This window comes from Colletes latitarsis, chromosome 5 (assembly GCF_051014445.1).
Source record: "Colletes latitarsis isolate SP2378_abdomen chromosome 5, iyColLati1, whole genome shotgun sequence".
NCBI lineage: Eukaryota > Metazoa > Arthropoda > Insecta > Hymenoptera > Colletidae > Colletes > Colletes latitarsis.
Genome location: NC_135138.1, coordinates 35,438,625 through 35,455,649, shown reverse-complemented (window position 1 = coordinate 35,455,649; position 17,025 = coordinate 35,438,625). Strand labels below are relative to the sequence as shown.

Below are 17,025 nucleotides of genomic sequence, written 5' to 3'. Positions count from 1 at the left end.
TACAGGACTGTGTTTGCAAATGATTCTTCCTTGAAGAAATGCAGAGACAATGGAATGTATGTAAGTTACTACTACTAATCTATATAAATAGTAATATTGTTGGTTCTGTTGGAGGCTTCAACTTTTGCAACAATTTTTAAATGGAGGTTTTGCAACCGTATTTTTAATTGTTGTTCTACGATACAATTCTGAACATAACAATGTGCCAATACAGCAAACCAATGAAATTTAAGCTACATGATGAGCTTTATTAACTTCCAACTTCATTGTTCATGGAACAGACGATAAGTATACGTGCACACTGATGCACATTAGATTCATCACCATAGTCGACAACGAACCATCATGGCGATGGGTTTTGTTTGTGTCTTTGATTTGCAATTGAAAAATTTGTCGTGATGGTTTGAACCACATTTTTGATATAATCATTTCTCACATCAACGAGGGGCCTCTTCTTACTTTTTTTTCTTTATTTTTGTATAAATTATAAATTTAACTATGGTGAAGTTGACTGAGGAGATGGTCGTGGCTCGAACACGCGTGTCCGATTTCTCTGCCGTAAAGAAACTTAATTGTTGGTGAGTATTTAAATAAATATTAAACTTTTTAAACGAGTTGTTATCTGTTTTATAGCGATTACTCGATTCTCATGCGTTAAAATATTAAAATGACAAGTTCAATAATGCCAAATATTCCTTGCAATAGATGCAACCATACAATTTACAGTTTGTTACGATATTCTTTTTAGGAAAACATTTTTACTGTTATATATGTATAGTTTTATATTAATATGTTACTGTAGGGGTAATGAATTAACCGATGTAACCATTTTACGGAAAATGAAAAATGTGGAAGTATTATCCTTAAGGTAAGTGATTAAAGCAAACATTTATTTTTATTGTATAAAAATTTTGTTTCTGTATGTTCTTAGATAGTTTCATGCTTATAAATGTTACTAAATGTTCTTATAATTTTTATGGTAAAGTAAGAGCTATATTATTCATAGCAATGATTCAAAACATTTGAGTCAGTTAATATATTACAGAAACTGTGATGCACTCCTATTATGGATAGGTTTACGTAAAACTTAAGATTAGAAGCACAACCCACAATTTGAGAAGGTTGTTCTACCCACACGTTTTGAATTCATTGTAATATGTTTCATTATCATAAGAGAAAAAGAAAACTAATCTTATGCAAATGAATGCAAACAGTGTTCCAATATAAAAAGATAAAATATTGTATATTTTTATTTGTAAACTGTGGTGTTGAAAAAATTGTAATAAATATAAATTATCCTAAAAATATGAAATTAAATAAAATAGTACAGTACATTTTCTTTTATTTCTTCTGTAAGTACTTCTTTACAAAATAATAACTTTCTATTTTATAATTTTATAAGAAAGTTGACATCATGTTATATTCTTAATCATTTAAAATATATATATACAGAACCTACATGTATTATATAACTGTTTTTAAATACCAATCATATAATGTTGAATGTAATTTTTTTATTTATGTAAATATAAAAAAAAGCATATATTTGTGTCATTTATATATAGTGCATAAATACCGTATAATGATTTATATTCAGAATATGTTGTTTAATATGTAAAATGATATTTAGCTTTATTTGTAAATAATTGTATCTATGAATTTGTTGGTCATTTATTATTTTTAAACTTGTAATATATGTTACAAAATGTTATTAAATTTTATTTTAATGTTATTTTAGATTATGTACATTTATTTTCAGTGTTAACAATATCAATAGTCTTGCTGATTTCCAATATTGTCTAAATCTTCAAGATTTGTTTATAAGGAAGAATGATATTAAAGATTTAAATGAAGTTTGTTATCTTCAAGGCTTACCTAATCTACGAAATTTATGGCTTGGTGAAAATCCTTGTGCTGAGAAAGATGGGTAATATACACTGTGTTAATAAGTAACTTGTTAAATTTGTTGATAAACCGATTCATAAACTTATTACATTATTTAAAGACAATGTAGAAAATGTTATTAAAAGATTTTACGACATTTTTTTCATAATATAATTCTTTTAAAAATCATAAAAATTTAAATTATATCACTTGAGGTTGAAAATTATGTTATGCTTGGATGATAAATAGTTAATTATTAGAAGGGAATTTTAATTAATTAGTTCTTTTGCAGGTATCGATTAGCAGTTCTAAGGACTTTACCAGGTCTACAAAAACTTGATGATAAAGTAGTGTCACCTGAGGAGGTGCAAACTGCATTAACAAGAGGTCCTATTTTGTTTCATCCTCTTGATATGGACGCATCTCTACCGCAATCAGACACAATCAGTCCAGAAGTAAGGTTACAGTCAAAATAATAATTATCAATATATTCATACAAAAATTCCTCCTTATTTTGTCATGCAAAAGTTTAATTAAAATTTTTTCATAATTTTGTTGATAATACGTATCATTTATTTGTTATTAACGGAACCTGATACTAAATTTGTATCTGATTTTATTTAATATTACTAAAATAAGTTTATTCAAAAATACTTTATCATATCAATTTATCTTTAACAAACATCCTAACACTTGAATAACATTTACACAATTAGGATATTGTCACTGAATATATTGAAGAAACTGAAGTGATACGACATCGAAGATATAGTTCTTCGAGTGATCAGGTAATATGACGTTTAAGTTATTTTTAGTTTTTCTTATAAAAATGATTGATTCTATTATACTAATTTCATTCTGAAAATTATGTTTATACACTATATTATTATCATACATGGGTTTATAATAGAATATAATTTTTAGTCATAGATCACTTTTTTATCTGAACATTTACTTATAGAGAAGTTTTGAAGAGACACAGCATACTCAAGAAGAGTTTCATGATCCAGATCGTAGGAATGCAAACTATAATGCATCACCATCTCATTGTTATTCACAAAATAATCAGTATACATATGAAGTAAGTCAATTATATTTATATTTATATTTTGCATGAGAATATATCTGTATTAATATGTCTACATCTGTCATGAAAGTGTAAAGAATCAGAATATCCTCTGTGTATCTGAATTTTTAATGAATTGCTTTCGTTATTTATTTAAACTTAGTAATATATTAACTTTTTCACTTAGTAATCGCTGAGCAGAATAAGTAATTAAATTAATACTTAATAAATAAGCTTGATTATATTGTTGCTCCCTTTATCTGCAATCATACACTAACAGCCTCAGAATGGACAGTCAAAAAATCACAGCAAAGATGACACTGTACATACAGAGTCGCGCAGCATCAGTGAAAATGTGACAACTAACACTGTTGAAATAATCAAGGTACATTTTATAGTATCGCATAACGTTTGTGCAGTACGATAATTTATTTTTAGTGATACCTTGATAGTCTTTGTGTTCATCAGTTACACCTGTATTAGTATGATTAATCAATTAGTGATATTACTATGATTTAATGTAGTGTTCCTTAGCAAGTAGAAAAGAATAAATAAAAGATAGTAATATAACAAGACAAACGTGCTCCCCACCCTCAACACATACATACGGTAGTTCAAGGATAATTAATAACACATAAACATATTTTTTCAATTAAAATTAAAATAATTTTATTGTATTATTCAAATTTTTAGGAGTACGATGACCGGCCAGCAGTTTCAAGACATAATGGAGAATATGATGAGAGAAGAACTTATTCAGATTATAGTAATAATGAAACAACTCAACGTACATATGCAGCAACGTCACCACGTGCGCAGTACTCTTTAAACGAAACCATAGAAGATAGACGTTCAGATAGAAGCAATTATGAATATGATAATAGATTAAAATCAGACTACGAAGAACAACACGAGCAAAGGATAAAGTCAGATTACGAAGAACATCAACCACCACCTCCAACTAGACGATCGGCAGTCCATCATAATGTCGAGAGGGTCAGAATCGAAACTGTTATTAGTTTGAATTTAAGGCTATTTTAGATTAAAAAGAAAATTAAATAAAACATAAACAATTCCTCAATATTGTAGGAAGATTCAAATCAGGTGCCTGGATGGGTGAGACATTCTGACAAGGAAAAATGTAGATCACAGTTTCACTATCACAGAAGGCCTGTTACAAGGGTATGTATTTTGGTTATGTAAATCTGTCAAAGTGAATAAGAAATAATACGTTAAGTATTATTGTTTTAATTTTAGAACTCAAATATATTATCAGCCGTGTTATGCTTAGTTAAAGAGCTTGATTATCCAAGTTTAGAAGTAGTAGAAATGGCTGTTAGGAATCGAATGGACGAATTAGAGGAATGATGTTTCTGACACCGTCCCCAAAATTCTCAGGGGACGGTTGCCTTCTCTCACATGGGCAGTCTTTCTTCAATTCCAAGTCCAGAATTTTCGGATTCTCTCGATACTACAATAAATCCTTATCAATGCATTGATAACGATGCAAATTGTAATTTTGCTCATCGCACATATGATCGGCATCTAATTGACGATAATACTGAAAAACGTCAAATTCGCCATAATGGATGCATAGAAACTTGCTCGAAAAATGTATCGATCGATCAAAATCCAAGGAATTCTGGAAACAATCAATGCACGTATAAACTTAGAGACTCTGTACCGGATAACTTAATGTCAGTAGTCGGTAATTGTGAAGAAAGAAAAGCCAATGATGTTAGAAGAGTAGCAAGCAGTGACAGCATCCCTCGAGGTGGTTATAGTGGTTTAACTTTGAGTCCAGGGTGCAGAGTTTTAAGTCAAGATTGTGTGAGAAGATCAAAAAGTCCTGACGTTAGAAACACAATTGTTCCTCTTCGCTACATTCAATCGGCGAAAGGTACTTGGACATATAATTTGTAAGTTAAATTGTAAATTGCATTAATACTCTCGAAGTGGAAAGATTCTTTTAGACATGTGTTTTGGGGAATTCTCAAATATTATTAAACTAATCATTACATAACTTAAAGGAATTCTTGAGAGGAAAGATGTTTAAAAAAAAATATATATATATATATAATTATATACTTATATATAATTAGAAACAATTGTGATATTTCTGCAAGGAGTGAAGAAATTAATTATCCCTATGTATGTATATACCATGCAATACATGAGTATTCATAAAATGTCAACATCTATATCTAATTAAGTAAATAATGTAAAAATCAAAACTATTGAATTTTGCATTCTTTAAAATAAGTTTAATATTTATTGCATTGATAATTTAATATGTTGAAAAAATAAATCTGAGATAATGTCACTTATTATATTCATGTTAAAAACTACGAGACGAATAATCTAATATCATTAAATATTTTTATTCTGATTTTTAACAAATATTTGTTTACACGCTTACATTTACTTTAAAAGTACTCAAGTGTGTGTAAAGACTTACCATGTACTGTTATTTTTTTATATTATTTTCCATATTACTTAAACTTCTATTATTGAATATATGTACTTAATTCACTATACATATGATTTCATTGATATTTATTGACTTGTGCAGTAAAATTGTACTTAAAATAATATTGAAAATAGTGCGATGAGAAAACAAGACAAAACGAGAATAAGCCTGTGCAATAGCGCGTACTATAGATTAATATTAGAATGACAAATATGCATGGCATATTTTTTTGGAAAGAAATCTTCGTACGTTATAAATGGTTAAATGTTGAAAGAAACCAAAGAAAATGGACAACTAAATTCTTTCCACAATCTAAACCGTTCCATTTTACTGAGCCAATTTTCAATTTAGATATTTAAGATATTTTATAAAAGTATAAAATACAATGTCTTTTGTTATACATAACCGTCCAATTATATTATTTTATAACTGATTAATGTTATTGTTATTTATACTGTTATTAAGGCGACTATTAAAATTAATTATTTAATATTTGTTTCAATATATAGCACATATAAGAAACGTTCTTTATTTTTTTTTAATTTAAAAGAATGTTTCTAAAGAAGTTACACAATAAAAGCAAAGATGGTCAAACGCGCCTTTCTTTCTGAATGTAATAGTTTTATATAATTAGTATTGTTAAAGTTATAGACTGAAGGCAGAAGATTAAAGATTGTTACTTAAAACTTCACTATTCACTAAATATTACATTTGTTGACATTAATTATGAAATTACTATAAGTTAAAAGTTTTTTCTAGTTAATGTATACAATTATACCTTATTACAATTCAAAAATATGTTTTGAAAAATAAATTAATTATCAGTGTAAATTTGTATCGATTATTTTTTAAGTATGTACAGTATGTCCAGTTAGATGTATGCGTGTAATTTCTGAAATTTTGAAAACAGAAAAACAGTTGTCTAAGAAGAGAAATAAATAATGAATTTTAATTTTGGTAAAATTATTACTTGCATAAAGTTCAATACCACCTGCATTATTTTAAACGGATTTATATATTTTCAAAATACGTCTGATGAAGTAAATACAATGCACTTTTAAAATGAATCGTTTACTAAATATTTGTATTTATATTAATAATAAATATTAAGTTTAGCTACTTTGTAACTTATGATATTGAATTAATTAAATTGGTCTACAGAATTATATTTATATTCATCGACGTGTTTCTTATTTTTTGAAATTATACTATTATAATACGAAAATTGAATTGATTACTTTTTTTTTGTAAGACTATGCTTAGAATCCTAAGGATGGCTGTACACGGCTGTGAAATACCAGATATCGCGCAGTCTCTAGGCGTATTGCGTCGATTAATTTTATGTACACTGTTGTCGCCAGGACAACGGTATAGACAAGCTAAGTCATACGTGTACCAAAGCAGAAAAAGCACTTTGTACTTAGTAAAAGTGAACACTAAAAATTCCTTACAAAATGTCTTTATATGCGACACCAATTCTTTATTTAAATATGGGTGGTGAAATGTTATATGTTTTGCGACAAAGACTGAAGGCACAGAAGATTAATGTTGATAAAACTATCCAAGGCTAGTGTAATATTAAAATGTTGATCTATGCTGCATAATTAAAATTTATTTTAGTATTAAATATTTAGTGTATTTCGATCTATTTGAAGAGATTTTCATTTCAATTCTAGTATTGGACGATGTAACTGCAGCCTTACTTAATCCTAAAATATTGTCTTCTATATTTGTGGAAAAACCTTTAATTGAAATGTCTATTCTACGGTCTACTTTGGAATGCGTTGTGTTATCGTCACTTGTGAAACTCGATATAAATAGTATGAATAAACTGTTTGATTTAATGATTATGATGGTTAAATATCAATTAACTGCAGCTACTGGCCCTAAAGAAGTTATTCTTTTAACGTTAAATCACACAGACGCAATGCGCGATATGGTTAACAATTCAAATGCACAAGAATGCGTTGGATTGGTACATCAGATGGTAGTTGATGTAAGCATTTTTTGTACTTTTTATTAAATTATTTAATTTATATGAAATTTTTAAAAACTGTCTGTTAACTATTATGCAGTTTTATAACCATTTAACCTGTGAGGAGGTCTGGAATGCCAGAAATGATTGTTTGAAAGTATTGGAGCCATATTGTGTAAAAGTATCACTTCTTCTAAGTCTTGGATTACAAAATGATAATGGTAGTTTTAATTTAGTGCATCATAAATACGACGAGAAATATGAAGAGAACAAAAGTTGTTTTTCTGACATAAAATTGTGTGATTTGGATTCAAAAAATTGCTGTGATGGTACTTTTAATCTTTTTGACGAACGTAGTACTTTGCTAGGTAAAAACATGTAAGTATAGAATAAAAAATTGTCAAATTTGATTAAAATAGAAATACATTGAATAAATTCCATGCAGGTACTCAATGACACATGAAATGTCAAAACTGATATTTAACACAGAAAAGGAAAATCATGATTTAAAAGATTGTGGTGCAAAAGCAGAACTTGGTATGTTGGCTGTTCAATTGGGAACAGAAGAAACTTTATATAAACGACCTTTTACTTTGAATTTACTTTCAAACGACACTTACGACAATGCAGATACAGTAAAAGAAGAGCTTGATTCTAAAGAAGATAGCAAAAATGATACGGTAGTTACGAAATATGAAAAAACGGTATTTAATGAAGAATATAAAACGAAACTTGATAATGTACGTGCAGATTTTTCTGAAGATAAACTTAAAGAACTAGAATACCAAATGTTAATATTGGATATTTTAGAGGGAACAGAATAGTTTCATTCGATTTACTTTAAATTCTCTAATTATAATTATTCAAAAAAAATAAAAAGAATTTTCTTGTACATTTTGTCTATACTTATATACGTGTACTTTATAATATAAATGAATATTTCTTCATATAACGTAAAATAATTTTTCCATGAATTCATAATATTTCACATTAAATTTATTTTTGAACTTTTAGTAATGAAACGTACTAATTAAAATTAAATAATTACTAATTATAACTGAAATCATAATTAAAAATATACTAGAAGAAATATACATACACATCAGGTTAAAAATAAAAAGCCAATATATCTTATCATACAATAAATGTATTAATATCATTCTCAGTGCGTCTGTTTAATAATTTAAGTACAGAAGAAATGCAGCCATTTCATTACAAAATTTATAAACGGAGTTGGCCAAAATGTAATCTAATTAAATTTTACCCAACTTTGCTTCCAAATTCTCATTATTAAAAAGATAATTCATTTTAAGATTGAGTCATATCCAAAATATATTTTACTCCAGTCTTACCATCAATGTTAAGTGCATTCATAACAGCTTCGTGAAATTGGCAAAATGGAACTAACTTATGTGGTGGAGCTTTTAATTTCTTATCCTTGAACAATAATCCCAATTCATTGAACATATCTATGCGTTCTTTGGAATGCATATTTTTCTTTGTCCATTCTGTCACCCAAAATCCCTTCAAAGTTATATCCTACACATTTTATTAAATTATTAGAAATTAGTTCGAAATTAATCACAATATAAAATATTTTATAAATTGTAATTCTAATATGAATCACCTTAAAAATAAGTGCAGAAGTTGGAACAGTTAAAGGTTCTCTGGACATACCACCATAAGTCACCATAATACCACCATGTGCTAAATGTCGCATAACTTCTAATGCATTTTGTCCACATATACAATTAAGGGCTAATCTTGGTGAAGGTAACTTTTTACTTTTAAAAATTTGTGTATTCCTTATTTCAGCTTCAGTAAGTATTTCATCTGCACCCAAACTTGTTAACTGATCCTAAAAAATTCTTGTTAAGAAGTATACACTTAATCCTATTTATTCTTTCATACCTTTAACTCTTGTATGTTTGGTCTGTCTCTAACAACACTGACAGTTTTATAATTCCATATTTTGCATAATTGTATAACTAATTGCCCAACTGCAGAATTACCACCATTTTGAATCACAGTATCTCCAGGATTTAATGAAACAAAATCTTTAAGCATCCTGTATGCAGTACATGGGTTTACATTCAACATACTAGCTTCTATGGTTCCAACATCCTTTGGAATCTAAAATTTTAATATGAATTATAATATTAATAATGCAAACACACATATACTTTGTGTTTAAGAATATTTTATACTTTCATAAGTTCTTTGGAATTATAAGTTGCATGTGTTCTCCATGTTCCTAAATTTGAACCATTTGGAACAACTCTGTCACCAACAGATAGATTATTCACATTAGATCCAACAGCTATTACTTCACCTACTCCTTCATTTCCTGGAATAGCTGGTAAAGGTGGTTTACTTGGATATTTGCCTTGTATTGTATTTATATCTGCTGGATTAACGGGTGCTAATAACCACTTAACAGATACCTTTATAAAGAATAATTTACATAATATTTTTATAACAAAGAGTCAAATGATTAAAAGAAATACTATTTTTATTTTTTATTAACTTCGTTTATTCACCTTTTCACTAAAAGTTTAATTACCTGATCATTTTCTGGTTGATTAATAGTTTGTTTTTTAATATGTAAAACATCAGCAGGTTCTCCATATTCCTTGTAAAACAAGGATTTTACAGAATCCGCATTAATCGCCATGCTCATTTGACGAATTGATGTAAAATTTGTTGAAATAGATCGTGATAATGGTAAAGTTAATTTTCTTATGCACATAACCATTTTATCGTTTAATATATTACTTTTTATTAAAATTTTATTTTTTAAAAAATAAGTAATTGTTTGTCCATGAAAATTACAGTTCTATCTATCAGTTATAATACTTAAATCATTAATAGATCGTATCAATATTATGTAAACTATAATATTCACAAATACGATAGTTTTTGGATTCAATTTCAATTCAGTATGATACTATTACGTATGCATACATTAATCAAAGAAAAACATTGATCAAAAGCAGACTTAGATAGTGACTTCACAAAACATGTATGATCTCATTTGTAAAATATAATGTTTATGCTATTTCAATATTTTACAAATAATAATATTTATATCTTTTCCCGGACAAAAAGAAAATGGTCTTATTTGTAAAGCTTGAATGTATATACTAATGCATATTCATGTTCTTTTGTACATACGTATGTGTTAGAATCTTTCTTACGATTAGAAAATTCTATTAATTCACTGGCTAAAATTAAATTTTGCTAACAGTAATACCAAATACAGATTTTATATCTAAATAGGGAATTTTGATAATACATTAAGGAAATGAGTAATAATAAAAAGTACTATAATAATTTTCTAATATTGAGAAATGATTTCACGAGTTAAAGAGGCAAGTTGCAATTAGTATCATATAGGGTAACACTGTATCATTATCAACATATGTACAGTATATACTTCCTGACGTGAGTTTAATAACCTCAAAGTGTTACATAGGTAGTCAGTCGTTGTTTGACATTTCAGTAGATGACATCATAAGTTCGTGATTTAATTACGCATAACGCTAGATTTATATTGTTATGTCAATAAAAAAATAAGTACGTACATTAATGTAATGTTAAGATAGCCCATTTAGTCCAGATAAAGATATTTAAAAGCTGTATTCATATAGTTATCACAGACTATTATTGTCACAATAAGTTTCTTTGTTATTTTATTCATTGTTGGAAGTTTTATTGAAACAAATTGAATATTGTAGTTTCATAGTTCTGAATATTAATTAATCGATGGTATATATTTAATTGAAAATGATCTTTTTAGAAAAAAAAACATGATAGCTTCAGAAATAGGTTCCACAAATAATGAACCTGTACACATAAAAATTGGCAATGAAAAAGCTCCTTTAATTCGTGGAAGAGGTGTTTTATATAGATTAAGTAATTTCTTTAGAGTGAGAAGGATACAACATGCAGAAGGTGATGGATATGTTGAATTTGGTAGTTTGGGAACAGATATCGGTCGTACTTTGGGAACATTTGCTGGTGTATTTAGTCCTGTTACATTATCCATGTTCAGTGCCTTAGTTTTTATACGAATGGGTATGAAATTGATAAAAATAATACCAAACTGCTTTTTGCATTGACTAATTTTGTAATAATGAATTGTACATTTTAGGATATATAGTTGGTAATGCAGGATTACTTGTAACTTTGGTACAATTTGTAATTGCTTATGGAATTTTGGTATTTACTGTAGCATCTGTGTGTGCAATTTCAACAAATGGAGCAGTTGAAGGAGGTGGTGCTTATTGTATCCTTAAAAGATAATTACTTCTTGTTAATAAATAGTTTTGTATTGTCTTGTGTAATTAATAATTCATTAAGCATAAACTCTATATGTTGTTCAAAGATAAGGTATCAATCATCAGTTTACTCTTTTATCTAACATTTAACTTATACATATATTATTTTTGTCTCCATTATTAAACTACAGCTGTACTTATTAAAGATATAATTTACAACATAAAAAAATAAATATTACTATTATCATATATTTTTTTTTTTAAATACTGAATGAAGATTAAAATTGCATGTCACTTATGATGTAAGATATTGTTTTCTTATTAATTATAATACAGTCATGATAAGTCGTACACTTGGACCAGAATTTGGTGGTTCTATTGGTACACTATTTTTTATGGCTAATATAGTATCAAGTGCACTTTGCATCTCTGGTTGCGCCGAAGGATTGATAGAAAATTTTGGACCATCTGGTTATTTGGCTGATAAAAGTGCTTTTATACCAGATGGTAGATGGTGGCGTTTTTTATACTGTTCATTATTGAACACTGCCAATTTATTGGTATGTTTAATAGGAGCAGCAATGTTTGCAAAAACTAGTGTTGCTATTTTGGCTATTGTTTGTGTTTGTCTATCAAGTGTTTTCATAAGCTTTTTGGCACAAGGATACATGGAGGTAAGTGTATAAAATATATACAGAAATTTTAATTCAATTGATTTACTTTATTTATAAAAATATGATTGTTAATTACGTATGAAGATTCATAAATTTTTTCTTTATTCTAGATAGCAATTCCAGCTGCAAATAAACTAGTTCAAAATGCAACTGAACATGTTAATGGTACTTATACAGGATTGTTATCATCTACTCTTATAAGTAATCTGTATTCAAATTATAGTCAAGATTATTCAAGTGAAGGGGTAATGACTGATTTTGCAAGTGTTTTTGGTGTATTATTTAGCGGTGTAACTGGTATAATGGCTGGAGCTAATATGAGTGGTAATTTCCTGGATAATTTATTACCTTATACTTAGTTCATATTTTCAGAATTAAATATTTAATAATTATTTATAGGTGAATTGAAAAATCCAGGAAGAAGCATTCCACGTGGAACTTTATCAGCAGTATTGTTTACATTTATATCTTATATTCTCTTATCTATTTTTACAGCTGCAACTACAAGTCGATTTTTGTTGCAAAATAATTTTATCTATATGATGCCAATTAATATTTGGCCACCATTTGTAGCAGTTGGCATATTAACAGCAACATTTAGTGCTGGTTTAAGTAATTTAATAGGATCAAGTAGAGTTTTAGAAGCATTAGCTAAAGATAATGTATTTGGTAAATTAAATTCTGCTTTATACAAATATTTGTTGTATTCACTAATTTAGTTTAATTTCTGCATTTTTAATATTTATAGGATCTGGATTGAATTTTATAACACGGGGAACGTGGAAAGGAAATCCAATTGCTGCAGTTTTAACTTCGTGGACTCTAGTCCAAATAATTTTACTTGTAGGTTCTTTGAATACAATTGCTCAGATTAATTCAGTATTATTTCTGTTAAGCTATTTAGCTACCAACTTGGCTTGTCTTGGACTTGAACTTGCAAGTGCCCCAAACTTCAGGTACCTTTCAATTTGAACTTACGTGATTTGAAATATTGACATTGAAAACTTTAGTGTAAAATATTTGAAACATTTGTACTATTTTTTACAGGCCAACATTTAATTATTTTACATGGCATACAGCAACAATTGGCCTTCTTGGAACATTAATAATGATGTTCGTCATAAATAGTATCTATGCTTCCAGTAGTATAATACTGTGTTTAATATTAATCATTGTGTTGCATTTATTTTCTCCGAGTAAAAATGCTCCTTGGGGAAGTATATCACAAGCACTCATATTCCATCAAGTCAGGAAATATTTATTAATGTTAGATTCGCGTAAAGATCATGTGAAGTTTTGGCGACCACAAATGCTCTTAATGGTAGCCTCTCCGCGGTCAGCGTGTCCACTTATAGATTTTGTAAACGATTTGAAAAAAGGAGGACTTTATGTAATTGGACATATCAAAATCGGAGAATTTTCTGGTCAAAGTATAGATCCTACGATAGAGGAATATCCCCATTGGTTGAGTTTGGTTGATCACATGAAAGTAAAAGCATTTGTTGAATTGACAATTACGAAAACTGTACGTGAAGGACTGCATCATTTAATACGAATATCTGGAATGGGAGCAATGAAACCAAATACAATTGTTCTCGGTTTCTATGACGAAGAAGAACAAATAGACTTTTTTACTAATTCACAATATGCAACAGACATGTTTGAAAATGTTACAACATTGCCAAATAGTACTGCATTCCCATTGAGACAAACAAAAGCAGAGAAGAATCTAGATCCAGTACAATATGTAGGAATGTGCGCAGATGTTTTAAAAATGAAAAAAAACCTATGTTTATGCCGCAATTTTCATACGTTAAATAAATTACAAATTACAAAGTAAGTATGTAATTAATTTATTCGGTTAACACTGTTATCGATATTAAATTTCGTAATCTGTATATATCGTTACATCACCTTTTATTATAAATTTTTCTTATTGCAGGAACTCTAATTTAAAGTATATTGATGTGTGGCCGGTGAATTTTTTCCAACCAACGGATCAAGATTCATTTGATACAACATCATTGTTTATGCTTCAACTTGCGTGTATCATCAACATGGTGCCCACATGGAAAAATTTACACCTCAGAGTGTTTCATTGTGAAATTTCAGATACTAATGAAAGTCCAAGAATTTCTAATGAACTTCGTATAAGGAAATTATTAAATATGTTGAGAATATCTGCATCCATTAAAAAGATCCCTAATTGGGGAACACAAGTACGCGGATTAAAGGGTAGATCCCTTATCGAATCGAGAGTTGAAACTCAATATGAATCAGGCACTGAAAATAGCGACGACATCTTGAGCAATGTTTCACGTGCTTATATTTTGAGGTAAACATTTTATCATAAACATACGATTGTTTAACGCGTTTATTGCAGGATGGCAAATATTTTTCTTTAGAAACGGGCGATGATATTTTTAAAATTTAAATTTGACATAGTTGAATTTTGAAGAAAAAAAACGGGTCTTAGAAAGTAAATAAACTCTACTACAAATTCAATAAAGATGATAGTACTAAATGCATAATAGGAGAGGTAAATTTACCTCCACCGCTGGGCGTGTCGATCGAAAAGAGATAAATTTACTTCCTCCGTGATAAATGCGTTAATAAAATGAATTTTGAATGATAGATTTTTTATGAATATTAAAATTTTTAATTTATTAAATATATTTTACAGTGTTAATCAACTAATTAGAGAGCATTCTTCTCAAACTGCAATAATATTTATGTATTTGCCTACACCACCAGCATCAAATACTTGGGATGAAAGTGTTATGTATCGTCAGTATCTTCAATTGTTAACAGAATTAACAGCAGATTTACTTCCTATAGTATTAGTGCATGGTGTTAGTGCTGTTACATCAACAACACTATAATAAAATGTATATATAGAAAAAGAGATTTTTATTGAACAAATTTTATAAAAGAAAGTATTATTTAATTGGCAGCTTGTGTAATATTAAATTATCGTTTTTATATTTCCTGCATATTTGAAGGAATTAGTATTGGCTAAGGAACAGAAATATCCGACATATTTTTTCATATAATTTTATCACAATTGTAAAGTTGTATGACTATGTCCGTACTAATAATACTTTTTTATTATCATAAGCGAATTTTAATGTTATGACAAGTATAGTTTATTACTGTGATATCGGAATTATTCTATAAGAGATTTTTCAAAAGCAAATATTTTTCAAATGTATAAAATATCTTTACTGAGAAACATGTATGTAAGTTTTATCTTAATATATTTCATGTATGAAACTATTTCTATATCATTTTTTTTGTACTACACTTAATCTTGAAATAGGTGTAGCAATTGTAATAATAAAGAGAGATGTAAAGTTAAATACAGGATATATGATGTATATATGTATTAATAAAATAATAACTCTTGAAATGAATAAATATTTAAATAAATACTATCGAATGTGTTTAAAAATTTTACACCCTACCTTATTATAAGCATTCTGTCACAGCTATGCATAAATAACGCAGGTAAGTAGTAACTTAAGATTTAAATACTTCTTCATTTTCTTTTGTTAAGTTCATATCAAGTTGCAGTGTTCTATATTTAGGCAAAATTGCATGGAATATTACACAATATATAAAAATATACCTAATTCACTGTATATCTATATATATTAAGACGACGCTACCCTAAACGCTCAAGTTTGTCGAGAAATAATGCACTTTCACACACTAGATGGGGTTCCAATTATTTACGATAGAAAACTAATTTTAATTTATTTATTAATGAAATAATAGGGTACTCAATAATTTAGATCAGTTGTAAATGCTTCATTATTAACGCCAAAGGCCCAAACTTGTCTAGAAACAGTCCTATTCTTGCTAGAAGACCCTGCTAACTTCCCTCTTTGACACTGCAACACATATTCCTAGTTTTCACGTTTCTTTGAGCAAATACAAGGTTTCACATCGTGTCAAACATAATCCACATTCACTTGAGACCGTATGTACGCCAGGCTAATTAATGAACAGTGTCTAAAGCTTATTATTATTATAATAACTACAGTAGTGTCCACATAAGTGAATAACAGTTTTGCCCACTTAATTGTCCGTTTACTTTGCCCCTTATCCTGAGCGCGGTCATTTAAATGGGCACTACACTACCTAATTCATTGTATATCTATATATATTAAGACGACATCTACCATAAAACGCCCAAGTTTGTCGAGAAATAATTCCTTTTTCTACACACTAGATGGGGTTCCAATCATTTACGATCGAAAACTAATTTTAATTTCTTTATTAATGCAACAATAGAGAACTCAGTAATTTAAATCACTTATAAATGTTCCACAATTAACGCCAGAGCTCCAAACTTGACTAGAAACAGTCCTAATCCTGTCAGAGCATACTGCTAACCAACCCCCTTGACACTGCAACACATATTCCCACTTTTTACGTTTCTTTGGGCAAATACACGGTTTCACAACGTGGCAAGCATAATATACATTAACTTGAGACTGTCTGTACGTCAATTTAACTAATAAACAGTGTCTAAAGCGTGTTATTAATATTATAACTACGTAATTCACTGTATATCTATATATATCAAGACGACCTCTACCATAAAACGCCCAAGTTTGTCGAGAAATAATTCCTTTTTCTACACACTAGATGGGGTTCTAATCATTTACGAT

General features: G+C 28.4%; 4 protein-coding genes across 8 annotated transcripts; 3 read left to right on the top strand and 1 right to left on the bottom strand.

Moving 5' to 3' along the window:
• Window positions 1-156: 156 nt before the first annotated feature.
• On the top strand, window positions 157-5,853 carry LOC143341639 (uncharacterized). 5 transcript variants are annotated; one of them, XM_076764609.1, is made up of 10 exons: window positions 157-578; window positions 803-868; window positions 1,760-1,927; window positions 2,177-2,339; window positions 2,601-2,672; window positions 2,846-2,965; window positions 3,231-3,335; window positions 3,644-3,946; window positions 4,040-4,132; window positions 4,208-5,853. In XM_076764609.1, exons 1-10 carry the CDS (start codon window positions 499-501, stop codon window positions 4,316-4,318), a joined length of 1,281 nt encoding a protein of 426 aa, XP_076620724.1. In that variant the 5' UTR covers window positions 157-498; the 3' UTR covers window positions 4,319-5,853. The 5 variants fall into 5 exon arrangements, with proteins under 5 accessions (XP_076620724.1, XP_076620723.1, XP_076620725.1 ...); XM_076764608.1 differs by having other exon boundaries at window positions 749-868; XM_076764610.1 differs by lacking the exon at window positions 2,601-2,672 and having other exon boundaries at window positions 749-868.
• Window positions 5,854-6,379: 526 nt separating this feature from the next.
• Oscp1 (Organic solute carrier partner 1) lies at window positions 6,380-8,306 on the top strand. The gene is made up of 4 exons (XM_076764618.1): window positions 6,380-6,986; window positions 7,097-7,416; window positions 7,496-7,773; window positions 7,841-8,306. The coding sequence occupies exons 1-4, from the start codon at window positions 6,875-6,877 to the stop codon at window positions 8,217-8,219; spliced, it is 1,089 nt and encodes a 362-aa protein (XP_076620733.1). The 5' UTR covers window positions 6,380-6,874; the 3' UTR covers window positions 8,220-8,306.
• A 216-nt stretch (window positions 8,307-8,522) lies between these two features.
• On the bottom strand, window positions 8,523-10,849 carry LOC143341799 (enoyl-[acyl-carrier-protein] reductase, mitochondrial). Its single transcript, XM_076765018.1, has 5 exons — window positions 9,959-10,849; window positions 9,603-9,839; window positions 9,307-9,528; window positions 9,023-9,253; window positions 8,523-8,934 (listed from the first exon to the last, which is right to left on the bottom strand). The coding sequence occupies exons 1-5, from the start codon at window positions 10,148-10,150 to the stop codon at window positions 8,704-8,706; spliced, it is 1,113 nt and encodes a 370-aa protein (XP_076621133.1). The 5' UTR covers window positions 10,151-10,849; the 3' UTR covers window positions 8,523-8,703.
• On the top strand, window positions 10,741-15,783 carry LOC143341798 (solute carrier family 12 member 9). The gene is made up of 10 exons (XM_076765017.1): window positions 10,741-10,971; window positions 11,195-11,472; window positions 11,549-11,683; window positions 12,012-12,349; window positions 12,460-12,673; window positions 12,749-13,018; window positions 13,098-13,305; window positions 13,397-14,185; window positions 14,292-14,684; window positions 15,033-15,783. The coding sequence occupies exons 2-10, from the start codon at window positions 11,205-11,207 to the stop codon at window positions 15,229-15,231; spliced, it is 2,814 nt and encodes a 937-aa protein (XP_076621132.1). The 5' UTR covers window positions 10,741-10,971; window positions 11,195-11,204; the 3' UTR covers window positions 15,232-15,783.
• The last annotated feature ends 1,242 nt before the right edge of the window (window positions 15,784-17,025 follow it).

Excerpts from the sequence above, each read along its gene's own strand:
- LOC143341639 (XM_076764608.1), top strand. The coding sequence starts at position 499 with ATGGTGAAGTTGACTGAGGAGATGGTCGTGGCTCGAACACGCGTGTCC. Across the intron at positions 1,928-2,176 it reads CCTTGTGCTGAGAAAGATGG|GTATCGATTAGCAGTTCTAA; the intron begins GTAATATACACT and ends GTTCTTTTGCAG. Across the intron at positions 4,133-4,207 it reads ACAGAAGGCCTGTTACAAGG|AACTCAAATATATTATCAGC; the intron begins GTATGTATTTTG and ends TTTTAATTTTAG.
- Oscp1 (XM_076764618.1), top strand. The coding sequence starts at position 6,875 with ATGTCTTTATATGCGACACCAATTCTTTATTTAAATATGGGTGGTGAA. Across the intron at positions 6,987-7,096 it reads TGTTGATAAAACTATCCAAG|TATTGGACGATGTAACTGCA; the intron begins GCTAGTGTAATA and ends TTTCAATTCTAG. Across the intron at positions 7,417-7,495 it reads TACATCAGATGGTAGTTGAT|TTTTATAACCATTTAACCTG; the intron begins GTAAGCATTTTT and ends ACTATTATGCAG.
- LOC143341799 (XM_076765018.1), bottom strand. The coding sequence starts at position 10,150 with ATGGTTATGTGCATAAGAAAATTAACTTTACCATTATCACGATCTATT. Across the intron at positions 9,840-9,958 it reads ATCAACCAGAAAATGATCAG|GTATCTGTTAAGTGGTTATT; the intron begins GTAATTAAACTT and ends TTCTTTATAAAG. Across the intron at positions 8,935-9,022 it reads CTTCTGCACTTATTTTTAAG|GATATAACTTTGAAGGGATT; the intron begins GTGATTCATATT and ends TAAAATGTGTAG.
- LOC143341798 (XM_076765017.1), top strand. The coding sequence starts at position 11,205 with ATGATAGCTTCAGAAATAGGTTCCACAAATAATGAACCTGTACACATA. Across the intron at positions 11,684-12,011 it reads TGAAGGAGGTGGTGCTTATT|TCATGATAAGTCGTACACTT; the intron begins GTATCCTTAAAA and ends ATTATAATACAG. Across the intron at positions 13,019-13,097 it reads AGCTAAAGATAATGTATTTG|GATCTGGATTGAATTTTATA; the intron begins GTAAATTAAATT and ends TAATATTTATAG.